At 42.4% G+C, this 26,821-nt stretch overlaps 1 protein-coding gene and 2 non-coding genes across 6 annotated transcripts in view; 1 reads left to right on the forward strand and 2 right to left on the reverse strand.

Annotated features, from left to right (window-relative positions):
- The window catches only part of NFATC3 (nuclear factor of activated T cells 3), a 123,984-nt gene that overhangs the window by 44,359 nt on the left and 52,804 nt on the right, over positions 1 to 26,821 (forward strand). For all 4 annotated transcript variants that reach the window (XM_066350108.1, XM_066350109.1, XM_066350110.1 and 1 more), the window contains exons 2-5: positions 2,836 to 3,973; positions 6,669 to 6,831; positions 15,432 to 15,631; positions 25,168 to 25,340. In XM_066350108.1, the coding sequence (XP_066206205.1) occupies positions 2,836 to 3,973; positions 6,669 to 6,831; positions 15,432 to 15,631; positions 25,168 to 25,340 (1,674 nt within the window). The remainder of the gene's footprint in view (positions 1 to 2,835; positions 3,974 to 6,668; positions 6,832 to 15,431; positions 15,632 to 25,167; positions 25,341 to 26,821) is intronic.
- Positions 939 to 1,014, reverse strand: TRNAA-UGC (transfer RNA alanine (anticodon UGC)). The gene has a single exon. It is a non-coding gene; the product is annotated as a tRNA-Ala (tRNA).
- On the reverse strand, positions 18,603 to 18,678 carry TRNAT-AGU (transfer RNA threonine (anticodon AGU)). The gene has a single exon. It is a non-coding gene; the product is annotated as a tRNA-Thr (tRNA).

Here is a 26,821-nt window from a genome sequence, read left to right on the forward strand (position 1 = left end):
TGGAGCCAAGAAAAACCACTTGAAACCATTTGTCTTGTAATTGCCTTTTAATATTGCTATTGGTGTCCTCAATTTTTCAACCATTCGTTCTTGCTGAAAGGTTAAGTCTTACTCAAGTTTAATTTCTCTGAACAACTTTCTTTATTCAGTTGCTGCAGTCAAACACAATTTAAATAAATCATCATTAGTAAATGGCTTTCTTTGACTAAGAAATGAGCCATTCAGAAACCTACTGAGGCCTGACCTGTGGTGGCGCAGTGGATAAAGAGTCAACCTGGAAATGCTGAGGTCGTGGGTTCGAAACCCTGGGCTTGCCTAGTCAAGGCACATATGGGAGTTGATGCTTCCAGCTCCTCCCCACCTTCTCTCTCTGTCTCTATCTCTTCTCTCTCTCCCTCTCTGTCTCTTTCTCTCCCTTTCTCTCTCCTCTCTAAAATGAATAAATAAAATTAAAAAAAAAAAAAAGAAACCTACTGTGGTTACAGCCTTGTTTTTATTTTTGTGAAAAAATCCTATTGTGATGAAGTATTCTGCTTATTCTGATTTTTTTCTTTGAGGTGAGAGTATTGTGAATGCTTACTGAGTAATGATTATATATAAGGTATTCTTTTTTTTTTTTTTTTTTTTTTTTCCATTTTTCTGAAGCTGGAAACAGGGAGAGACAGTCAGACAGACTCCCGCATGCGCCCGACCGGGATCCACCCGGCACGCCCACCAGGGGTGGTGCTCTGCCCCCCAGGGGGCGATGCTCTGCCCATCCTGGGCGTCGCCATATTGCGACCAGAGCCACTCTAGCGCCTGAGGCAGAGGCCACAGAGCCATACCCAGCGCCCGGGCCATCTTTGCTCCAATGGAGCCTTGGCTGCGGGAGGGGAAGAGAGAGACAGAGAGGAAAGCGCGGCGGAGGGGTGGAGAAGCAAATGGGCACTTCTCCTATGTGCCCTGGCCGGGAATCGAACTCGGGTCCTCCGCACGCAAGGCCGACGCTCTACCGCTGAGCCAACCGGCCAGGGCTATATAAGGTATTCTTATAATAGTCATGTCATTGCACAATAAACATAATGCTTTGCCATCTATTTTGATATAAAATAACCCATATTCATTCCACTGTGCCTTAAAAGTGTGACATTCAGTTGGATGTCCACTTTTCTCTTTCTGTTTTGAGTGATACTCTTTTTTTTTTTTGTATTTTTCTGAAGCTGGAAACGGGGAGAGACAGTCAGACAGACTCCCGCATGCGCCCGACCGGGATCCACCCGGCACGCCCACCAGGGGGCGACACTCTGCCCACCAGGGGGCGATGCTCTGCCCCTCCGGGGCGTCGCTCTGTTGCGACCAGAGCCACTCTAGCGCCTGGGGCAGAGGCCAAGGAGCCATCCCCAGCGCCCGGGCCATCCTTGCTCCAATGCAGCCTCGGCTGCCGGAGGGGAAGAGAGAGACAGAGAGGGAGGAGAGGGGGAGAGGTGGAGAATCAGATGGGCGCTTCTCCTGTGTGCCCTGGCCGGGAATCGAACCCGGGACTCCTGCACGCCAGGCCGACGCTCTACCACTGAGCCAACTGGCCAGGGTCTATTTATGTATTTTTAAACGTTTATTTATTGATGTGGCAAGAGGGGAATGGGGGTGGGGGAGAGAGAGATAGGAATATTGATGTGTTCCTGCATGTGCCCTGACCAGGGATTGAACCAGCAACCTCTGTGCTTCGGGGCGATGTTCTAACCAGCTGAGCTATTCGGCCAGGTCAAAGATACAAATTTTTTTTTTCCTTTTTCTTTTTTTTTGTATTTTTCCAAAGTGAGAAGTGGGGAGGCAGTCAGACAAAATCCCGCACATGCCTGACCGGGGTCCACCCGGCATGCCCACCAGGGGGCGATGCTCTGACCATCTGGGGTGTTGCTCCATTGCAACTGGAGCCGTTCTAGCACCTGAGGCAGAGGCCATGGAGCCATCCTTAGCACCCAGGCCAACTTTGCTCCAATGGAGCCTTGGCTGAGGGAGGGGAAGAGAGAGAGAGAGAGAGAGAGAGAGAGAGGAGAGAGAGGAGAGAGAGGAACGAGAGGGGGAAGGGTGGAGAAACAGATGGGCACTTCTCCTTTGTGCCCTGACTGTGAATTGAACCCGGGACTTCCATACCTAGGCTGACACTCTACCACTGAGCCAGCCGGCCAGGGCCCAAAGATATGAATTCTTGATGGTGTGATTGTGGAGAAAAAAGCTGTTACTGTTAATCATAAAAATTTCCATTAAAAAAAGGAAAGTTCTGTATGTTACTGCAAAGAAACTAAGGCCTTGGAGAGATTAAGTGATGTTAGTAGGAGCTCACAGTAAATGGCACAGGTAAAATAGAGTCTAGGTCTGTTGAATCTGTAATCTTTTTCATTAATAAACTTAGTATGTATTCTTACAACTAAAATCCTTTCAAAGACTCAGTTTTATTCTTTACTCTCTTTTAACCTACAGATCCCAGATGATGCTGAATTTGTATGATTATATTATTCTATAATGCTGTGAATATATTTTAGAATTACGGATATGATCATTTCTTTTTTGAAAGCATTTATTTTCTGGTTTCATTTTAGAAAATGTGGAAATAGAAGAAATTATATACATAATTGTATATGTAATAATTTCATATATGTACAGAAATAACCAGATACATTTGGTAAAACACACACCACTCTTTAATGGAGCAAATGATGTATTTTCTGTGTCCCACATTTTTCTCTCAAGATTATTATTTACTTTCTCATCTAGTAATTTATACATCTAAATTTTCTAATTTTTTTGTTTTGTTGTTTTTTTTTGTTTGTTTGTTTTTTTGCTTCCCCTCCATAGATCTTGAGCCAGATGATTGTGCATCCATTTACATCTTTAATGTAGATCCACCTTCATCTACTTTAAACTCACCACTTTGCTTACCACATCATGGATTACCGTCTCATCCTTCTGTTTTGTCACCATCGTTTCAGCTCCAAGGTCACAAAAACTATGAAGGAACTTGTGAGATTCCAGAATCTAAATATAGCCCATTAGGTTCTACCAAACCCTTTGAGTGCCCAAGTATTCAAATCACATCCATCTCTCCTAATTGTCATCAAGAAGTAGATGCTCATGAAGATGACCTACGCATAAATGACCCAGAGAAGGAATATTTGGAAAGGCCTTCTAGAGATCATCTCTATCTTCCTCTTGAGCCATCTTACCGGGAGTCTTCCCTTAGTCCTAGTCCTGCCAGCAGTATCTCTTCTAGGAGCTGGTTCTCAGATGCATCTTCTTGTGAGTCTCTTTCACATATTTATGATGATGTGGATTCAGAATTGAATGAAGCTGCTGCTCGATTTACTCTTGGATCCCCTCTGACGTCTCCTGGTGGCTCTCCAGGGGGCTGCCCTGGAGAAGAGTCCTGGCACCAACAGTATGGACTTGGACACTCCTTGTCACCTAGGCAATCTCCTTGCCACTCTCCTAGATCTAGCGTCACTGATGAGAATTGGCTGAGCCCCAGGCCAGCCTCAGGACCCTCATCAAGGCCTACTTCCCCCTGTGGGAAAAGGCGACACTCTAGTGCTGAGGTTTGTTATGCTGGGTCTCTTTCACCCCATCACTCACCTGTTCCTTCTCCTGGTCACTCCCCCAGGGGAAGTGTAACAGAAGATACGTGGCTCAGTGCTTCTGTCCAGGGTGGATCAAGCCTTGGTCCTGCGCTTCTTCCACCATTTCAATACTATGTAGAGACTGATATCCCTCTAAAAACAAGGAAGACTTCTGAAGATCAAGCTACTGTGTTACCAGGAAAATTAGAGCTCTGTTCAGATGACCAAGGAAGTTTATCACCATCCCAGGAGACTTTAATAGAGGATGGCCTTGGACCTCAGTATCCTTTAAAGAAAGATTCATCTGGTGACCAATTTCTTTCAGTTCCTTCACCCTTTACTTGGAGCAAACCCAAGCCTGGCCACACCCCTATATTTCGGTGAGTTGATGAAATGGCTGCCTGTCGTTGATACTTATAGGTTGTTGGTGGCATGTAAAACTACATTATCTATGGTATATGGAATGGTTTGACCATTTTTCCTTCTCCTTTCTTTTAGTTTCTTCCAGACAAATAATTTATAATCTGCATTTATTTTCCTTTGAGTCTTAAAATTATCTTTAGATAGACTAAAGTTATGTTTTAAAGTGTACAGATAATGACTTGTAGATAACAACAAATTACATATATTGGATTTATAAATTACATATATAAATAATCTTGAGTCCAGCTAAGGGCTGAAGAATAGTATAATGACTATTTTTCAAATAGCTTATCAGTCATTACAGTACCATTTATAGAAACAATTTAGTATATAATTGACTAGAAAAGACAGCTTTACCAGGTATTAAATCACCACATAGAGTTGGGTCTGTTTACTTTTTAAAATTTTTCTACAGATTTTATTGATTTGATAGGGGGGGGGCAGCGAGAACAATCAACTCATAGTTGCTTAAGTTGTTCATTGCTTGCTTGTTGCTTGTTGTATGTGCCTTGACTGGGCAAGTCCAGGGTTTTGAACTGACAATTTTAGCATTATCCACTGCACCACCATAGGCCAGGCACTGTTTCCTTTTTTTTTTTTTTGTGACAGAGAGAGGGACAGACAGACAGGAAGGGAGAGAAATCAGAAGTATTATCAATTCTTTGTTGTGGCACCTTAGTTGCTGTAGAGCCATCTTTACTCCAGTGGAGCCTCGGCTGCGGGAGGGGAAGAGAGAGACAGAGAGGAAGGATAGGAGGAGGGGTGGAGAAGCAGATGGGCGCTTCTCCTGTGTGCCCTGGCCGGGAATCTAACCTGGGACTTCTGCACTCCAGGCCGACGCTCTACCACTGAGCCAACCGGCCAGGGCCTGTTTACTTTTTTTTTTTTTTTTTTTTTTTCATTTTTCTGAAGCTGGAAACAGGGAGAGACAGTCAGACAGACTCCCGCACGCGCCCGACCAGGATCCACCCGGCACGCCCACCAGGGGCGATGCTCTGCCCACCAGGGGGCGATGCTCTGCCCATCCTGGGCGTCGCCATATTGCGACCAGAGCCACTCTAGCGCCTGAGGCAGAGGCCACAGAGCCATTCCCAGCGCCCGGGCCATCTTTGCTCCAATGGAGCCTCGGCTGGGGGAGGGGAAGAGAGAGACAGAGAGGAAAGCGCGGCGGAGGGGTGGAGAAGCAAATGGGCGCTTCTCCTGTGTGCCCTGGCCGGGAATCGAACCCGGGTCCTCCGCACGCTAGGCCAACGCTCTACCGCTGAGCCAACCGGCCAGGGCTGTTTACTTTTTTTTAAAAAGCTTTTTTGTTGGTATGAATGTTTATTTATGAACCTAGATCTTTAGAAAAATACAATATAAAATTACAATATTGAAAATACCTTTGAGCCCATCACTCTGCTACTGAAAATTGTCTTAAGTCTTTTTAGGGGTTTGCTTAAATCTGCAGAACAAGTGCAGAAACTAGTTGAGAGTTGATGAAGTTGAGTTGTTTCAGACTAATAAAAATTATTATCTTTGAGCTATATAATAGCTAATAAAGCTAGGCGGAGGACTTTCGAGGAATCATTGAAATAATTTAGATATTTACAGTAAGAATGACAGATAGCATTTTAGAAGGTAGAAAAAACCTTAAAAGTTCCACTTTGCCTGACTTGTGGTTGATATAGTGGATAGAGAGAGTGCTGACCTGGAATGCTAGGTTGCCAGTTCAAATCCTTGGGCTTGCCCGGTCAAGGCACGTATGACAAACAACCAGTGAACAGCTATAGTGAAACAACTACTTCTCATCCCCCACACTCCTTTCTGTAAAATCAATAAATAAAAAATCTTAAGAAAAAACATCCAATTTCACCAATCACAAGAAGATACTACTTTTTAATACAAGTCATTCTAGCTTTAGGTTCATTAATATTTGACCTATTTCTTTTCTGATAAATTATTTTTTCTAATTTCATATTTTCAATGTTAATCTAAATGAACCTGTAACTCTTTAAGCTCTTGAAATTATTTTATGGTCATTTGACATTTGTCTCTAAAATTGATACTTATAGATACTGCATTGATAGGTCTTAGATCTTTTTAAGCCAAGTATGTACTAAAATGAAATTTAACCTTAAATTGCAATATATTGCTAACTATAGCAATATTTCAGAGAGACAGGGTAAAGAGCAACAGAGAGGAAGTAGGGGGAGCAACATGTACAATAGACTGACTTTTGTAGCCTCACACCAGGGAGGAAGACATATATTCAGAGACAGGGGTCTGTCTTTAGATCCTTGGAGAGATATGATATAAATGCATGAAATATGCATCTTTGCTTCAAGAAATCAAATTATTATTTTGATGTTTTTGTAATTATAAGCACACGTTTGAGGAACGTTTACAGTTTTACAAATGTTAGAATTTGTTTTTTCTTAAAAAAAAATACTGGAAACCAAAAAGTTGATAAAATCGATTTTGTTCTTCAGGTTAAAGATATTTCTTAAACTCTGCCTTATACAATGTTATAACTTACTTAGTGAAGTTTTATTTTGGAGTACTATTTTCAAGACCACAGGAAGCTGTGTTGGTGCTGGCAAAGAAGTGATTTGTATCATTGCTTGGTAATAATGGCATAGTGAAATGCATCTTTGTGTGTTTTGTGTATAGCACATCCTCATTACCTCCACTAGACTGGCCTTTACCCACTCATTTTGGACAATGTGAGCTGAAAATAGAAGTGCAGCCTAAAACTCATCATCGAGCCCATTATGAAACTGAAGGTAGCAGAGGAGCAGTGAAAGCATCTACTGGTGGACACCCTGTTGTGAAGGTATAAGATTTTGGGGGCGTGTTTTGCAGATACTATACATTTGTCAATGATGGACTCTATTTAGTTAGGTACTACTGAGCCTGGTGAGAGAAAATTCAAAACTAGAAAACCTCTTCAGGTTTTATGTCCTTGTTTGATATGGCTGTACTTCCACACTGAGGTGGGGGTTTTTTGTTGGTGGTTTTTTTTTGGCGAGGTTAAAAAATATTTCTCCTGTACTGATTTTCCAGCTGGGTAAACTCTAGGTAAAAAGAATATAGTGATCAAACAATTGTTTTTCTGATTTAAAAAAATGGCTATATTATGTTTATACTGCATGCTCGTTTAAAATCCAAGTACTACAGGAAAGTAGAAAGAATAAAGAAATGAATTACCCAAAATCTGAACCACTCAGAAATAAGCAAGTGTTAACATCTGATTAACATTCTAAATAATTCTCTGTGTGCAAATTTAGAGGAACATTGGGTTAATGGCTAGAAAAATGAATGAATTTTTTAAGAACAGGATTATACTGAATATCTTTGTAATTAAAATATTTAATTTTTATTTGATTTATTAGAAGAAAATAAAAGTGAAATTTAAAAAATTATATAACATTTGAATATATGAAATATATTTAATGTTTCAAATAATAATAGTTAAATATTAACTTTAATTTTACTTGAATAAGAAACATTTTAGCCTGACTGGTGGTGACGCAGTGGAGAAAGCGTTGACCTGGAATGCTGAGGTTGTCAGTTTGTTACCCTGGGCTTGCCTGATTAAGGCACATATGAGAAAAAACAAGGATGAGTTGATGCTTCCTGCTCCTTCCCTGTCCCTCTTTCTCTCTCTCTCCTTTCTCTAAAACAAACAAAAAAACAAACATTTAAAAAATGAAACAAAGGTAACACTGATAACTGTTCAATTTTAGATATTCTTCAATCTAAGAGGTCTTTTTCTTTTTTTTAAAGAAGAGAGAGACAGGAAGAGAGAGATATGAGAAACATCAGCTTGTAGTTGTGTCACTTTTAGTTCATTTATTGCTTCTTATATGTTCCTCGACCCCTTGAGGGGGCTCAAGCTGAGCCAGTGACCCTTTTTGCTCAAGCCAGCGACCTTTGGATCATTTCAGTGATCCCATGCTCAAGATGGTGACCTTGCGCTCATGCTCAGGCCGGTGACCTTGGGGTTTCAAACGTGGGACCTCAGTGTCCTGGGTCAGTGCTCTGTTCATTGTGCCATGAAATTTTTTTTTAATTTATTTTATTTATTTTATTTATTCATTTTTAGAGAGGAGAGAGAGAGGGAGAGAGAGACAGAGAGGGAGAGAGAGGAGAGAGAGAGACAGAGAGAGAGAAGGGGGGAGGAGCTGGAAGCATCAACTCCCATATGTGCCTTGACCAGGCAAGCCCAGGGTTTTGAACCGGCGACCTCAGCATTTCCAGGTCGACGCTTTATCCACTGCGCCACCACAGCTCAGGCCGAATTTTTTTTTTTAATTTTATTTTTGTGGGAGAAACAGAGTCAGAGAGAGGGACAGATAGGGACAGACAGACAGGAAAGGAGAGAAATGAGAAATATCAATTCTTTGTTCTGGCTCCTTAGTTGTTCATTGATTGATTTCTCATATGTGCCTTGATGGGGGAGGGGGGCTACAGCAGACCGAGTGATCCCTTGCTTGAGCCAGCAACCTTGGGCTCAAGCTGGTGAGCCTTGCTCAAACCAGATGAGCCCGCGCTCAAGCTGGCAACCTTGGGGTCTCGAATGTGGGTCCTCCACATCCCAGTCCAGTGCTCTATCCAGTGCACCACCGCCTGGTCAGGCAAATTATTTTTTAGATTTTTTAAATTTATTGATTGATTTTTGAGAGTTGAGAGAGAGGAAAATGGGGATGAGGAGGAACGGGAAGTATCAACTCAGTAGTACCTTGACCTAGCAAGCCCCAGGTTTCAAACCAGCAACCTCAGCATTCCAGGTCAATGCTTTATCTACTGTGCCACCACAGTTCAGGCTCTAAGAGGTCTTAAAAGATCTTTCTAAGGTCAAAAAGATTAAATAATTATTTTTTAAATAACTTTTTGAGCTATTGAATCATTGTTTTAGATTTAGGTGATATGAAATGACACCCCGCTCTGAAAAATTAGGTAATTGTCTCTTAAACTTCTTTCTCCTGCTCTGCTTCCTGAGTTTTGTTGCTTATATTACTTTTTCATTCAGATCTATAGCCATTCTCTTCCTACACTCCCTTATCATTTAGCCTTAGTCTTTGATCTAGTTGGATTCAGTGATTACTACTAATTTTTTTTGTTGTTGTTTTTTGTTTTTTTTACAGAGAGAGGGATAGATAGGGACACACTGGAACAGAGAGGGATGAGAAGCACCAATCATCAGTTTTTCGTTGTGACACCTTAGTTGTTCATTGATTGCTTTCTCATATGTGCCTTGACCGTGGGCCTACAGCAGACCAAGAAACCTCTTGCTCAAGCCAGCGACCTTGGGTCTAAGCTGGTGAGCCTTACTCACACCACATGAGCCCGTGCTCAAGCTGGCAACCTTGGGGTCTCAAACCTGGGTCCCCCACATCCAAGTCTGACGCTCTATCCACTGCGCCACCGCCCGGTCAGGCACTACTTTTTTTTTTAATTATTTTTTTGGCCTGACCGTGTGGTGGCGCAGTGGATAGAGCATCGGATTGGGATGCAGAGGACCCAGGTTCGAGACCCTGAGGTTGTCAGCTTGAGCACGGGCTCATTTGGTTTGAGCAAGGCTCACCAGCTTTAGCCCAAGGTTGCTGGCTCAAGCAAAGGGGCACTCAGTCTGCTGTACTCCCCCCCCATCAAGGCACATATGAGAAAGCAACGAACAACTAAATTGCCCCAATGAAGTATTGATGCTTCTCATCTCTCTCCCTTCCTGTCTGTTCCTCTCTCTGACTCTCTCTGTCATAAAATAAATAAATTTAAAAAAATTATTTATTTGGCCCTGGCTGGTTGGCTCAGTGGTAGAGCGTCACTCTGGCATGTGGATGTCCTGGGTTCAGTTCCCACCTAGGGCACACAGGAGAAGCACCCATCTGCTTCTCCACCCTTCCCCCTCTCCTTCCTCTCTATCTCTTTCTTCCCCTCCCATAGCCAAGGCTCCATTGGAGCAAAGTTGGCTCAGGCGGCCTCTGCCTCAGGCCCTAGAATGGCTCTGGTTGCAATGGAGCAATGCCTCAGGTGGGCAGACCATCACCTCCTAGTGGGCATGTTGGGTGGATCCTGGTCGGGCGCATGGTGGGAGTCTTTCTGCCTCCCCGCTTCTCACTTCAGAAAAAAAAATTTTTTTTTAATTAAAATTATTTATTTTGAGTTTTTTTATATTGTTATATACACATACTCAGTTTGAAGCAGTTTATATTATGGAAATTTAATTTTGTATTTTTAATGTCTTTACAGTGTGTTGTCATGTTTCTGATATGTTAAAATCCCTTTCCCCAAAGTAATTTAACAGAACTGAATATAACTGCTATTACTGAAATTGCTCTAGTCTGTCCTAGACTATCTTGGGGCTTTAACCCTCCAGCTTTAGTTAAATTAAGCAGGCACAGACCTTTGCTATGGAAACAGTATAGAAACATAACAAACAACTTGACTTACTTTCTTCTACAAAGCAGAAGTTGACCTGAAGAGATATATACTGACACTAGATGAATATTTTCAGAGACTAGTGTTAACAGGAGCAGTAATATGTTTACTGCCTGCAACATAATGCTCCTCTGAACATGGGATGGAATGATAGTCCAACTCATTTGGTGTTGCTTTAAAGTCCCCAAAATGCAAAAGAGAAGCCATATTTTTCTCATGCAATAGTATATATAGATACTTGGAGAAGATGTTGGCTAAAATATGTATTATGAAATATATTCTCTTTGAAATTTTATATGCATGATTACCTTTTCCCGTTACTGATTTATTTTATTATTAAAGTATAAAAGGACAGGTGGTTTATGTCTTTGTCAAACTAATATTAATGTGAATCATCTAATATGAATTAGCATACTTTAGTATGTAGTACTTACTTGTATATTATGTGATATTTGGGTACCTTTATAGCAATAAAATTTTTTATTTGTATTTTCTACTTTAGATTTAACTACTTCATTTTGAATACTTTAATGGCTATAATTCTGATTTAAATAATTCTATTGGTTAATTTCATGAGTTATTTTGGTCCACCAAATTGTATTCTCTTACTTCAAAATTCATTCCTTCAACAATGATTGAATGCCTGTAACGTGCTAAGTACTATACTAGGCTCTGGAGATGACATGATGGATACTGTTTTCTTTCACAGTACTTAGGGGCAAGTGGTAAAGTTATTGGTGTTTCTTTCTCCACTAGATAAACAGTTGGTTCCACAGTATGATTTGTTCATTTGAGGATTAAATAAGAAAGAGCAAGGCTGACTGGTGGTGGTGCAATGGATAGCATACTGATCTGGGAGGCTGAGGACCCAGGTTCAAAACCCCACAGTTGCCTGACCTGTGGTGGTGCAGTGAATAAGGTGTCAACCTAGAGCGCTGAGGTTGCTGGTTCAAGACCCTGGGCTTGCCTGGTCAAGGCACATATGGGAGTTGATGCTTCCTGCTCCCCCCTCTCTCTTTCTGCTCTCTTCTCTCTAAACTGAATAAAATATTTAAAAACAAAAACAAAAACAAAATCACCCCACAGTCGCCAGCTTGAGTGTAGGCTCTTCTGATTTGAGCATGGGCTTACCAGCTTGAGCATCATAGACATGATCCTATGGTCGCTGGCTTGAAGCCCAAGGTTGCTGGCTTGAGCAAGGAGTCACTGGCTTGGCTGGAGCCTCCCAGTCAAGACATATATGAGAAGCCATCACTGAACAACTAAAGTGAAGCAGTTACAAGTTGATGCTTCTCATCTCTCCCTTTCTGTCTCTTGCTAAAAAAAAGGAAAAGGCAAGAAAAAACAGGGAGAAAAGAGTAGTCACTTATTAGGCATCAGTTTGGGGTAGTTCCTTAATCTTTAACTTCAGATACTTCATCTATGAACTAAAAAATATGATGTGTACTCCACAAGAGTTTTAGGATTAAATACATTATTTAATTAAAGCAAAAATACTTTCTTCCTTCACTTTTTTTATGTTTAGAAATGTGGATACTGTCTTTTCCCATGTATAAGATACACCTTAATTTGGGGGCCTGAAATTAAAAAAAAAAAATGTATTACATAAAGTTATTGAATTCAAGTTTTATTCATCATAAAATTCATACAACTCCTCATCACTGTCAAAACTCCCATCCATTAGCTTGTCCTCATCTGTGTCTGATGACAAATCACTGTCTTCAACAATGAGCGCAAAAGCAAGTGTGAGAAAGCGAGACATGGGCCCTGGCCTGTTGGCTCAGCAGTAGAGCGTCAGCCTGGCATGCTGGAGTCCTGGGTTCAATTCCTGGCCAGGGCACACAGGAGAAGCGCCCATCTGCTTCTCCATCCCTCCCCCTCTCCTTCCTCTCTGTCTCTCTCTTCCCCTCCCACAGCCGAGGCTCCATTGGAGCAGAGATGGCCCGGGCGCTGGGGATGGCTCTGTGGCCTCTGCCTCAGGTGCTGGAATGGCTCTGGATGCGGCAGAGCGACGCCCCAGAAGGGCAGAACATCGCCCCCTGGTGGGCATGTCGGGTGGATCCCGGTCGGGCACATGCGGGAGTCTGACTGCCTCCCTGTTTCCAGCTTCTGAAAAATGGAGAAAAAAAAAAAAAAAAAGCGAGATATGCAAGTAAAATACCTCTAACTACTGTATAAGACGCACCCAGTTTTTAGACTCCAAAATTTTCAGAAAAGGGTGCATCTTATACTTGGGGAAATGCAGTAAATCTACTTTATCCCTTACTCCATCTACCTCCATACAAATCAAAAGAGAAAAATGGCTGACCTCAATTTGTGTGCATATGCACACATATGCCCACAGTCTTGCCATTTTTTTTTAGTTACTGATTTATTTAGGCTTTATGTTGTGGTGTTAATCGTGGTGACATTTTGTTTGTTTATAGAATATTTTCCATTTAATTAAAACTTTATAAAATGTATTAACATAAAAAATAACAACTGAAAATATTGATAAATTTCTTGATCACATAAGCAGCATGTACAGGAAACTGTAACTTCCAGACATAGTGGGTTAAGCACATGTTTATCTTTATTAGACATTGGATAGCTGCATCTTAAATTTATTGGTTGAAGAGAAAAAAACCAATAAAGAGCACAACTCATTTTATAACAAAGAACCCTGGAAAGGCTCAAGGATTTGAGTCACTGGCATCTCTGAAACTGGGATGTGAAGTGGGGTTGAAAACAGAAGGGTAGGCCCTGGTGGGTTGGCTCAGTGGTAGAGTATCAGCCTAGCATGTGGGTGGACCCGGCTTTGATTCCCAATCGGCACACAGGAGAAGCGACCATCTGCTTCTCCTCTCCTTTCTATCTTTCTTTCCTTCCCCATCCCTCCCACAGCCATGGCTGGATTGGCTTGAGTGAGGTGGCTTCTGACACTGAATGGCTCCATGGCCTCCACCTCAGGCACTAAAAAATGGCTCCAGTTTCAATGGAGCAACAGCCTCAGATGGGCAGAGCATCTCCCCCTAGTGGGCTTGCGAGGTGGATCCTGGTCGGGGCACATGTGGGAGTCTGTCTTTCTGCCTCCCTGCTGCTCACTAAAATTAAAAAAAAAAGAGAAGAAGAAACTAGTAGGGTAGGTTGCAAGTCTATATAAGAAGCAGCTAGTATTCCACTGTGTTAATGTACCAGTTTTTTTTTTGTTTGGTTTTTTTTTTTTTGTATTTTTCTGAAGCTGGAAACGGGGAGAGACAGTCAGACAGACTCCCGCATGCGCCCGACCGGGATCCACCCGGCACGCCCACCAGGGGGCGACGCTCTGCCCACCAGGGGGCGATGCTCTGCCCCTCCGGGGCGTCGCTCTTTTTTTTTTTTTTTTTTTTTTTTTTTTTGCGACCAGAGCCACTCCAGCGCCTGGGGCAGCGGCCAAGGAGCCATCCCCAGCGCCCGGGCCATCTTTGCTCCAGTGGAGCCTCGGCTGCGGGAGGGGAAGAGAGAGACAGAGAGGAAGGAGAGGGGGAGGAGTGGAGAGGCAGATGGGCGCCTCTACTGTGTGCCCTGGCAGGGAATCGAACCTGGGACTTCTACACGCCAGGCCGACGCTCTACCACTGAGCCAACCGGCCAGGGCCGTACCAGTTTTTTTGTTGTTGTTTTTTTGTGAGACAGAGAGAAAGGGAGAGAGAGAGAGACAGAGATAGAAAGGGAGAGAGATGAGAAGCATCAACTCGTAGTTGCGGCACTTTTAAAATTTTTATTTTATTTATTCATTTTAGAGAGGAGAGAGAGAGGGGGAGAGAGAGAGAGAGAGGGAGAGAGAGAGAGAGAAGGGGGGAGGAGCTGGAAGCATCAACTCCCATATGTGCCTTGACCAGGCAAGCCCAGGGTTTCGAACCGGCAACCTCAGCATTTCCAGGTCGACGCTTTATCCGCTGCGCCACCACAGGTCAGGCCAGATGCGGCACTTTTAGTTAATCATTGATTGCTTCTCATATGTGCTTTGACGGGGTGGGGGTGGGAGAGCTCCTGCTGAGCCAGTGACCTCTTGCTCAAATCAGTAACACTGGGCTCAAACCAGCCACCCTGCGCTCAAGCTATTGAGCTCGTGCTCAAGTCTGCGACTTAGGCGTCCCAGGTCAATATTCTATCCACTGCACTACCACCTGGTCAGGCTGTAACCATAGCTTTTTTAATCCATTCATTTACTGATGAGCACTTGGCTGATTTCAAATCTTGGCTATTCTAAATAACGCTACAATGAACATAGGAGTACATTTACACAGTGGGATACTACTTAGCCATTAGAGGAATGGATTCACCTGGAGAGTATTATTCTAAGTATAATAAGCCAGTCAGATAAAGACAAATACCGTATGATTTCACTCATATGTGGAATCTAATGAACAAAACAAACCAACAAACAAAATTAAAAAAACCTTATTTCTTTGTGATATGTTTTAGAATTTTATAATTTGTAAACTACTTCCAAAATTTGGAAGGTTGTTCACTTACGATTTTTAAAAATTATGTTTTTGGTTTTGTTTTTTTAATTTTTTGACAGAGAATCAGAGAGAGGGACAGATAGACACAGACAGACAGGAAGGGAGAGATGAGAAGCATCAATTTTTTGTTGTAGTACCTTAGTTGTTCATTGATTGCTTTTTCATATGTGCCTTGATGGTGTGGGGGCTACAGCAGATCGAGTGATCCCGTGTTCAATCCAGTGAACTTGGGCTCAAGCCAGTGACCTTTGCGCTCAAGCCAGTGACCATGGGGTCATGTCTGTGATCCCACACTCAAGCCAGCGACCCTATGCTCAAGCCGGTGACCTCAGAGTTTTGAACCTGGGCCCTCTGCATCCCAGTCTGACTATCCACTGCACCACCTCCTGGTCAGGCTAAATTGTTATATTTTTTTGAAATAACATTTTATGCATCAATAATGTATGATACAGGTATAATACATCGATAATTAATTGTATTTTTCTGTGTTTTTTCTTCCTGATTAGCTTTTGGGCTATAATGAAAAGCCGATAAATCTACAGATGTTTATTGGAACAGCAGATGATCGATATTTACGACCTCACGCATTTTACCAGGTGCATCGAATCACTGGAAAGACAGTTGCTACTGCAAGCCAAGAGATAATAATTGCTAGCACAAAGGTTCTGGAAATTCCACTTCTTCCTGAAAATAATATGTCAGCCAGGTATTTTGATTCATACCCCCAAATGGATAGTTCTATCTTTTCCTAAAAATACTTTTGGAAAAAAACATTTTTTTAATATAAAATATTTGTTTATTTAAATTAACTGAATAACATTATGTAAATAATCATAGTACAGGTTGGTAGCACATTTTCTTTTCTTTTTTTTTTTTTTAATTTTTTTTAAATTTTATTTATTCATTTTAGAGAGGAGAGAGAGAGGGAGAGAGAGAGAGAGAGAGAGAGACGGGGGAGGAGCTGGAAGCATCAACTCCCATATGTGCCTTGACCAGGCAAGCCCAGGGTTTCGAACCGGCGACCTCAGCATTTCCAGGTCGACACTTTATCCACTGCGCCACCACAGGACAGGCGCACATTTTCTTTTTTAATCTTTTTTTAAATCAAGTGAGAGGTAGGAAGGCAGAGAAACAGATTCCTGCATGCACCATGACGGATCCACCCAGCAGCTTCTGTCTGAGGCTAATGTTCTGCCCATCTGGGGCCTCTGCTCTGTTGCTCGGCAACTGAGCTATTCCAGCGCCTGAGGCAAGGCCATGGAGCCATCCTCAGCACCTGGGGCCAAACTGCTCATTGGAACCATGGCTACAGGAGAGAGGGGAGAGAGAGAGAGAGAAGGAGGAGGGAAGGGTGGTAAAGCAAATGGTCGCCTCTCTTGTGTGCCCTGACCCAGAATTGAACCTGGGATTTCCACATGCTGGGCTGATGCTCTACTGCTGAGCAAATTGGCGAGGGCAGTTGATAGCACATTTTCAAAAAGAAATTCAATTCAACAAAAGTTTATGAACTGATGTGCTACTAGCCAAGCAGTATGCTAGGTGATAGAGATAAAAATACTTGGGAGTTTTTTAAAGTAGCTCATAGTATATTAGGGTAAACAATGAATAAACAATTGCAGTACAATTATGATTGTTATGTTTCTTCTAAGGAAAACTTTAAGTGATTAACTTATTTTTAATTTTTATTTATTGATTTTAGAGAGAGGAAGAGAGAGAGAGAAACATCAATTTGTTGTTGTACCTACTCATGCATTCATTGATTGATTCTTGTATATGCCCTAACTGGGGATCGAACTGTAACCTTGGCATATTGGAACAATGCTCTAATTGAGCTACTTGGCCAGGGCCAAGGTGGCTTACTTCAAACCAGCATGGCTAGTAATTCCAGGTCCCTGAAGGAGAACGATGCAGAATGAAGAAACTAGATTTAGAGAAAAAGGATGGGATTGGGAGGCCTCTGCAAGCTGATGGCAAGACAGAGCAACAGGTTTATTATATAGCTATATGCAAATAAGGAAGTCTTTGATACAAAGTCACACATCTGAGGCAAAAACAGGAATTCTTTTAATGCATAAACAGGAATCCATTTAAGGCATAAACGGGAATCCCCCACCATGCATAAGTGAAATCAACCAACATCTGAACAAACAAATGGTGAGAGGAAGGGCATGTAAATTGCGCCTAGCAATTTAAGCAAGCAAGTGAAGTGGGGGATTGGGATGAGTGCAAATACTCAGCTTTATAGCCAATATGGAGGTGTGGGGGGAAGAATTTAGCCTTTTGCTAAGCCTTGAACTTACAAAGGCTTTGCCACTTGCAGTCTCCCACAGTGGCTGACTTCTGAATGAGTATGCAATAGAGTTTTGTTCCAGTATATTAGGATTATATATTATTTTTCTGTTATAGAAAACTGAAATACAATTGCTTAAACAGAGGTTTAGTTTTATATCCCATAATAGAAATATACACATAGGCATTTTAGGGCTAGCACAGTGGCTTTGTACGTCATTGGGTTCCCAAGCTCTTTCAGTTTTTTTCCTCCCTGCAATTTCTAGTGTATGGTTTTGATTTTCAAGATTGTCTTTTGATTTAAAATGGCTGCTGGAGCTCTAGTCATCACAATTATAATCACAGAAGAAGTAAGGAAGAAGCAGTAGGAAGGAGGTTAAAAGAGAATGTCTATCTGAGTCAGGCCTCTTTAAATAGCTGGTCTCAGAAACCTACCAAATATATCTCATTGATCATCCTTGTATATAAGGACGACCTGGGTAAATTTTTTTTTACCTGAATACATTGTCACCTCAGACAGTATAGGGGCCTTCCTAAGGAAAAAGGGAAGAAAAGACTTGAGTAGACAACTGTTAATCTACCACAACAAGGTATATGAAACTTACAGTGAAGTTTGTTACAGAAGTTAATTCAAACTACATATAGACCTTTCTTAAAATGGCAGTAATATCTATCCCTAGCTGTCATGAGACAGATATTAGTCTTTAGCTCTTTTCTTTTAAATTTATATTTAAGTAACTTTTTTTCCTTGTGAGAGAGAATGAGAGAGAGAGGTGGGCAGGAAGGGAGAGAAATGAGAAGCATCAACTCATAGTTGCATCACTGTAGTTGTTCATTTGATTGCTTCTCATACATACCTTGACCAGAGGGCACAAGCCGGTGATGTTGGGCTCAAGCCAGTGACTTTTGGGTTCAAGCTGGTAACCCCAGGATCATGTTGATGATCTTGTGCTCAAGCTGGCAACTCCATACTCAATCTGGTGAGCCTGTGCTCAGGCCCATGACCTCAAGGTTTTGCACCTTGGTCCTCAGCATCCAAGGTCAACGTGCTATCCACTGCACCACTACTGGTCAGGCTATATTTAAGTAACTTTTTTTTTTTTTCATTTTTCTGAAGCTGGAAACAGGGAGAGACAGTCAGACAGACTCCCGCATGCGCCCGACCGGGATCCACCCGGCATGCCCACCAGGGGCGACGCTCTGCCCATCCTGGGCGTCGCCATATTGCGACCAGAGCCACTCTAGCACCTGGGGCAGAGGCCACAGAGCCATCCCCAGCGCCCGGGCCATCTTTGCTCCAATGGAGCCTCGGCTGCGGGAGGGGAAGAGAGAGACAGAGAGGAAAGCGCGGCAGAGGGGTGGAGAAGCAAATGAGCGCTTCTCCTGTGTGCCCTGGCCGGGAATCGAACCCGGGTCCTCCGCACACTAGGCCGACGCTCTACCGCTGAGCCAACCGGCCAGGGCTTATTTAAGTAACTTTTTAGGTAAACTGAATATGTCCCTGAGGACTTAGCAATTTGTGATATAATTCTATTATAAAATAAAATTGCCTCAAGAAATAACTTTATCCTATTATCTAGCTATTACCAGAAAAGTCAAGTTAATGTAAAATTAGATGAAATCTGCCTGACCTGTGGTGGCACCGTGGATAAAGCATCAACTTGGAATACTGAGCTCACTGGTTCAAAACCCAGAGCTTGCCAGGTCAAGGCATATACCAGAAGCAACTACTATGAGTTGATTCTTTGTGTTATTCCCTTCTTCTCTCTCTCCTCTCTCTAAAATTAATAAAAATTTTAAAAAAATCTTATTTTGCTTGCTTTATTCAAATGGACAGTATTTGAGATCCCACCTAGTGAGTTATCGTACAATGATACAACAGAGTTTTTTCATGGGCAAAGGCAGACAGCTAGTTGATAATCAGTACTCTTAAAATTTTACGTTCTATGATTTAGAAAGAACTTTGGAGTCTCAAACAATACTTGTTCAGGTGCTTGAGAAAACTCTTAAGGAAAACATTGCCTTCAAACATCCTGTTTGACCCATTTTTGTATAAACTGAGGTGTCTATCTTCTGAATGAGAATGTAAGTCAGCTTTCCTTTTATTTTAGGATCTTAGTTTTTCATGTAGCATCAAAAGCATGTGAATATACAGTTAGCTCCAGAAGGGCATTTAAAACTCAGCTTTGGCCTGACCAGGTGGTGGTGCAGTGGATAGAGCATCGGACTGGGATGTGGAGGACCCAGGTTCAAGACCCCGAGGTCGCCAGCTTGAGCGTGGGCTCATCTGGTTTGAGCAAAAGTTCACCAACCCAAGGTCACTGGCTCGAGCAAGGGGTTACCCGGTCTGCTGTAGCCCCATGGTCAAGGCACATATGAGAAAGCAATCAGTAAACAACTAAGGTGTCGCAACGAAAACTAAGGATTGATACTTCTCATCTCTCTCCATTCCTGTTTGTCTGTCCCTATCTGTCCCTCTCTCTTACTCTCTCTTACTCTCTCTGTCTCTGTAAAAAAACAACAAAAAACTCAGCTTTGAACCATTTTTTTCAAAAACTCATAAAATTGAGGAGACATCTTGCAGACCATATTTCCAGATATTTGAAGTGCTAAACTTGACTCAAGTTCAATAAAAACATCACAAAAAGATTATTATACTTTCTTACTTTGCTTGAAGGACACTATAAGAAATAGGTATATGAATACCTCTTAATAATCTGAAAAATCAGTTTCTCTTTCCTTTTTCTTTAATTTATTTTGGAGAGAGAGAGACAGAGGGAGAGAAAGGGGGGCTAGCATGGGAAGCATCAACTCATAGCAGTTGCTTCTCGCATGTGGCTTTACCAGGCAAGCCTGGGGCTTTGAACCATCTACCTCAGCATTCCAGGTTGACAATTTATGCACCGTACCACCACAGGTCAGGCAAAACCACTGTTTCTTTTCTTATGTCGGTTGTTACTAAATATATACAGAGATAATCCTTTCAACAAGTTAAAGGAAAAACGGTATTTTCTGATGACATAGTATATTTTGCTGTACCAGATAAGGAGTAACCTATAAAAACTTTATAACATTTATTTTTGCCTTGGATTCCAGGAAGTTCATGATTAAGTCAATTATAGTAATTATAGTAATTCATAGAACCCTAGGTTTAGGATATATTTGTTTCTTGTTCCTTCTATTTAAAATTTTTTCTATTTTTTTTTCTTGGACTCATTTGTATTTATCTTGTAAAATGCCTGTCCTTTCTTAAAGATAGTGTATAAGTAAATTGAGGAAAATAGAGTACTTGAGTTTCTAATACAGATTCTCAAGAAACTGGGAAAACATTACACATCGAACAGTGTGAAAAACATCAGAACAGTAGGATCTGAACATATTTGCCTCCTCCTTTTTCTGTCTGCTAGCACATGGAACAAAGGTGCTAGTCATGATTCATGTCTCTCCCCAACTGTCCTGGCATGCACTGCCTGCCTGGATTGCACCATAAAGGACAGAGCTGCAGAAATACAATTGTTAATAGTAACAAGCATCTAACCCCTCATTCCATCCTGCCAGACACATACCTGAAACTTCTCTGGCCATTTAATCCACTCTGACTGTTCTACTGGGAAACAAGAATTCGGTGGAACCAAGGCTTGTAGCAGCATTGTGTGTGTCCAAGAAAGGGTTGAGTAAGGAGTTGTCTAGGACAGCGGTTCTCAACCTGTGGGTCGCGACCCCGGCGGGGGTCGAACGACCAAAACACGGGTCACCTAAAGCCATCGGAAAATACATATTTACTATACAATACATATATATATATATTTTTTGTATTTTTCTGAAGCTGGAAATGGGGAGGCAGTCAGACTGACTCCCGCATGCGCCCGACCGGGATCCACCTGGCACGCCCACCAGGAGGTGATGTTCTGCCCATTTGGGGCGTCACTCTGTTGCGACCAGAGCCAGTCTAGCGCCTGAGGCAGAGGCCACAGAGCCATCCCCAGCGCCCATGCCATCCTTGCTCCAATGGAGCCTCGGCTGCGGGAGGGGAAGAGAGAGACAGAGAGGAAGGAGAGGGGGAGGGGTGGAGAAGCAGATGGGCGCTTCTCCTCTGTGCCCTGGCCGGAAATCGAACCCGGGACTTCCGCACTCCAGGCCGACGCTCTACCACTGAGCCAACCAGCCAGGGCCTTATACAATACATTTTTAAATAAAATATGTATTTCCGATGGCTTTAGGCGACCCCTGTGTTTTGGTAGTTCGACCCCCACCAGGGTCGCAACCCACAGGTTGAGAACTGCTGGTCTAGGAAGTTACCAAACCTAAGAAAGCTTTTCCACCTGACCAGGCGGTGGTGCAGTGGATAAAGCGTCAGACTGGGATGCTGAGGACCCAGGTTCAAGACCCCGAGGTCACCAGCTTGAGCATGAGCTCATCTGGTGTGAGCAAAAAGCTCACCAGCTTTGACCCAAGGTCGCTGGCTCGAGCAAGGGGTTACTCGGTCTGCTGAAGGCCTGCAGTCAAGGCACATATGAGAAAGCAATCAATGAACAACTAAGGTGTTGCAATGCGCAACAAAAAACTAATGATTGATGCTTCTCACCTCTCCATTCCTGTCTGTCTGTCCCTGTCTATTCCTTTCTCTGATTCTCTCTGTCTCTGTAAAAAAAAAAAAAAAAAAAAAGAAAGAAAGCTTTTCCATGTACTTTAGATAATAGAGCAGCTAATACTAAATGAGCTTGTTATACCCAAGAACTAATTACTGTGATGAACAACAGTAATTGAATATAATGTAGTTTTACATGGTGATAGATAAAATTTTGTGAATAATAAACAAGACCATTCATTGTTCAAAATAATTTATGCATAAGTGAGTTACAGGTGTATGTTAAATGGCTCTACTGTTTTCTAAAAGCAAAAAATGGGAAAATGTTGGTCAGTATTCCCCAGGCTTGGTCATTTCAGTCTTAATTTCTTTTAGATGTGTAAAGACCCTTTGTTTAAAAACAGTACACTAACCCATAAGCTATAGAACCACTGTTCTACAGGATATTTCAAATACAGGATGCCAGTACATTGCCTTACTCTACTCATAACTCCTTTCTATTTTTAAAACTAGATGAATATGGATGTGGCATGTTACATTCTGGTCTAAAATATAGTTTTAGTTGTAAACAGAATTTAATAGTTATTTTCATTCCTATATATGCAATTTTATGTAGTTGGTATGATTTTTTCTTTTGTTTTGCATTTCTTAGCCACAGTTTTAAGACTGTCATTTCTGATTCTCTGCCCTAAATCTTCGGTTAGAAACTTAGCTTTCTGCAAAATACCTTCCCTTAAAACTCAGTAAAATGTGTACACTCTGTTTCCCCCTAAAGACTCCTGTTAATGTGAATAATTACTACATGATACAGTTCTATCAATACTGCTTTAAGCTAAAGTGCTTTTATTTGATATTAAATATTTTATCTTAAAAATATTTCATTTTTTAGAAATTTATTCTACATATTTCTGAAGAAGAAAATATTCACCTTTTTTGGGGATTCTTGTGCTTTACTGGTTCTTATCTTTTTTTTATTAATTGATTTTAGAGAGAGAAGAAGGAAGAGAGAGAGACAGAGAGAACATTGATTTGTTGTTCCACTCACCCATGCATTCATTGTTTGATTCCTGTATGTGCCTAGGCAGGGGATCAAAAGATCAAACCTGCAGTTATACAGGGAGGATGCTCTAACCCAGTGGTTGGCAAACTGTGACTTGCAAGCCACATGCTGCTCTTTGGCCCCTGAGTGTGGCTCTTCCACAAAATACCATATGCGGGCGCTACCTTGCTAAGGAATGTGCCTACATATATAGTTTAAGGTTTAAAAAATTTGACTCTCAAAATAAATTTCAATCGTTTTACTGTTGATATTTGGCTCTGTTGACTAATGAGTTTGCTGACCACTGCTAACCAATTGAGCTAAAGGCCAGGACTGGTTCTTTTTTTTTTTTTTTCTGAAGCTGGAAATGGGGAGAGACAGTCAGACAGACTCCCGCATGTGCCCGACCAGGATCCACCCGGCATGCCCACCAGGGGCAACGCTCTGCCCACCAGGGGGCAATGCTCTGCCCCTCCGGGGCATCGCTCTGCCGCGACCAGAACCACTCTAGCGCCTGGGGCCATCTTTGCTCCAATGGAGCTTTGGCTGCGGGAGGGGAAGAGAGAGACAGAGAGGAAGGGGGGGGTGGCAAAGCAAATGGGCGCTTCTCCTATGTGCCCTGGCCGGGAATCGAACCCAGGACCCTCGCACGCCAGGCCGAGGCTTTACCGCTGAGCCAACCGGCCAGGGCCCAGGACTGGTTCTTATCTTGATAACTTAGTTCTGTAATAGCCTTGGGTAGTGAGTATTAGAATTGGAAGTATTGGTAAACACAGTAAAAGAATGAGTAACAATAAGTGCCATAAGAGAGAGTAAGCCCTGGCCAGTTGGCTCAGTGGTGGAGCGTCGGCCTGGCGTGCAGAAGTCCCGGGTTCGATTTCTGGCCAGGGCACACAGGAGAGGCACCCATTTGCCTCTCCACCCCTCCCCCTCTCCTTCCTCTCTGTCTCTCTCCTCCCCTCCCGCAGCGAGGCTCCATTGGAGCAAAGATGGCTTGGGCGCTGGGGATGGCTCCTTGGCCTCTGCCCCAGGCGCTAGAGTGGCTCTAGTCGCAACAGAGCGACCCCCCCCCCCCAGAGGGGCAGAGCATCGCCCCCTGGTGGGCGTGCTGGGTGGATCCCGGTCGGGCGCATGCGGGAGTCTGTCTGACTGTCTCTCCCCATTTCCAGCTTCAGAAAAATACAAAAAAAAAAAGAAAAAGAGAGTAAACTTGAAGTAGAATGTTTGATCATTAGTTATCCATTTGCTATATTCTTCCATTATGTTATTAACAAAGATACGTTATAGGTGTTGTTTTCTTCCATGATTATGTGTTAAGCAACCATACTTAGTAATAAATTTTGAAGGTAATTAAATGTTAGACCTTAAATGCCAAAACTGTAATTTTGTATGTGCATTCTTTAGAAATATGTTGTTTAATTTAGAAACTATAGAAACTTAGTTTAGAAATGTTAGAAATATCTAATGTAGTTAATAAATGCAAGAATCTTAGTCTGATGGATTGTTTTATTAATAAGCATATCACTATGAAAATCAAAATGTGCTATTAATGACATTTGTGGTGTTTGTACAAATGAATCTTTTTTTGGCCAAATTATGTGTATAGAATTAAAGTCTTTTTACTTTGTGTTTTACTTACCTAGTTCTGTAAAACAAACCACTTCCCAAATTTAATGGCTTTAAGTCATGTCTTTTTTTTTTTTTTTTTTCCAGATTCTTTGGGTTGGTTGGACTTGGCCAGTTCATTCATGTGGTGTTGGCTAGGATCACTTATGCACCTGCATCCAGCTGGTAGCTCAGCTGGGTTTGGAACATCCAAGATGGATGGAGTAATTAAGAATTGTCTCAGCCTTTTTGTCCTGCATGTTATTTGGACTTCATTATGGTGGCTCAGTGCTCCACAGAAAGTTATGAGACTTCTGAAGTGCTAGGCTTATAACTTATATAGCATTAACTGGCCACATAAGGCCAGCTCTCAAGGAGAGGGACACTTCTGGGAGAAGTGGCATGAAGTACAGGATTTGGAAGGAATTATTGAGAGCCATCTTTGCAGACAATCTATTACACTTTTGCCCTACAAAACCTTTTTTAATTTTTTTAATTTCCATTTATCCCCACTTTATCCTCTTCTACCTCCCCACCCCACTTGGGTTTGTTTTGTTTTGTTTTTTGCTTATTCTCTTCGCCTTGTTCAAACATTTTTAATTTTTGATTTTAGGTAGTGATAGTTCTTCCCTGCCAAAATAACAATGGCTCTTTAGCTGAGTCGTTTAGAACCACTAATTATCAGTAAGCAAGTACATTTTTTATATTTTTTTCTCCTTAGTATTGACTGTGCAGGTATTTTGAAACTCCGCAATTCAGATATAGAACTTCGAAAAGGAGAAACTGATATCGGCAGAAAGAATACTAGAGTACGACTTGTGTTTCGTGTACACATCCCGCAGCCCAATGGAAAAGTCCTGTCTCTGCAGACGGCTTCTGTACCTGTTGAGTGCTGTAAGTGAGCTTGTGATCATATTTTAAAATTTTGTTTACAATATGTCATTTTCTGTTTTGCTTGTAATGTTTGGATCAAAATTATAAACTGAGGCACAGAGTCTGGATAGCTGATGTGATTTTCTTATATGAAAATAAGCTACATGGTTAGGTAGGAGGAGTAATGATCGTGAAATTAGAGAATGGTTTCTTGACCCTGGCTAATTGGCTCAGTGGTAGAGCGTAGCCTCGTGTGTGGATGTCCCGGGTTTGACTCCTGGTCAGGTGGTCAGGGCACACAGGAGAAGCAACCATTTGTTTCTCCACCCCTCCCTTTCCCCTTCTCTATCTCTTTCTCTTTCTCTCTCTCTCTCTCTCTTTCTCTTTCTCTCCCACAGCCATGGCTTGATTGGTTTGAGCACATCTGCCCCAGGCACTGAGGATGACTGCATGGAGCCTCTGCCTCAGGTGCTAAAAAAAGAAAGATAGCTTGGTTGCAAACAAGGCCCAGATAGGTAAAGCATCGGCCCCAGGTGGGGTTTGTTGGGTGGATGCCGGTGGGGGCACATGCAGGGAGTCTGTCTCTCTCTCTCTTCCTCTCACTTGGAAAAGAAGAGAAAAAAGAAAACAGTTTCTCATTATAAATTGACCCTAGATAGCTGTGTAAGTATAAACAAATTGTCTTGACTACAATTTTCTTAACTGTAAATGAGGAAGATGGGCTTGATGTCACCTGAGGACCAATCATGAAGCTATGAGTCTGATACTAAGTATTCCTGGACCATCTTTGTTTTATTAAAATGGCCTTCATGTTGGAAGATGCCTGTCTCTGTGACCTTGATACCTCAGCTAAATATGAACTCATAGGATTTTGTTTTTTGCAGATCTTTTTAAACCATAAAATACAATATCAGATTAAGAAAGTAAATGTGGCCCTGGCCGGTTGGCTCAGCGGTAGAGCGTCGGCCTGGCGTGCGGGGGACCCGGGTTCGATTCCCGGCTAGGGCACATAGGAGAAGCGCCCATTTGCTTCTCCAACCCCCCCCCCCCTTCCTCTCTGTCTCTCTCTTCCCCTCCTGCAGCTGAGGCTCCATTGGAGCAAAGATGGCCCGGGCGCTGGGGATGGCTCCTTGGCCTCTGCCCCAGGTGCTAGAGTGGCTCTGGTCGCGGCAGAGCGACGCCCCGGAGGGGCAGAGCATCGCCCCTGGTGGGCGTGCCGGGTGGATCCCGGTCGGGCGCAAGCGGGAGTCTGTCTGACTATCTCTCCCCGTTTCCAGCTTCAGAAAAATACAAAAAAAAAGAAAGTAAATGTTTTTTCCCCTGATTTACAAAGGCCAACTGGCCAGAGCACTGTAGAAGTAATTTTTGTATAATTTTTTTTTTTTAGTTTGGAGGAGGAGTAGTGAGGCAGACTCCTGCATATGCCCCAACTGGGGTCCACTTGGCAACCCCGTCTGGGGCCAGTGCTTGAGTACTGAGCTATTTTTAGTGCCTGAGGCTCA

The sequence above is a fragment of the Saccopteryx leptura genome, chromosome 9 (genome assembly GCF_036850995.1).
Source record: "Saccopteryx leptura isolate mSacLep1 chromosome 9, mSacLep1_pri_phased_curated, whole genome shotgun sequence".
Classification (NCBI taxonomy): domain Eukaryota; kingdom Metazoa; phylum Chordata; class Mammalia; order Chiroptera; family Emballonuridae; genus Saccopteryx; species Saccopteryx leptura.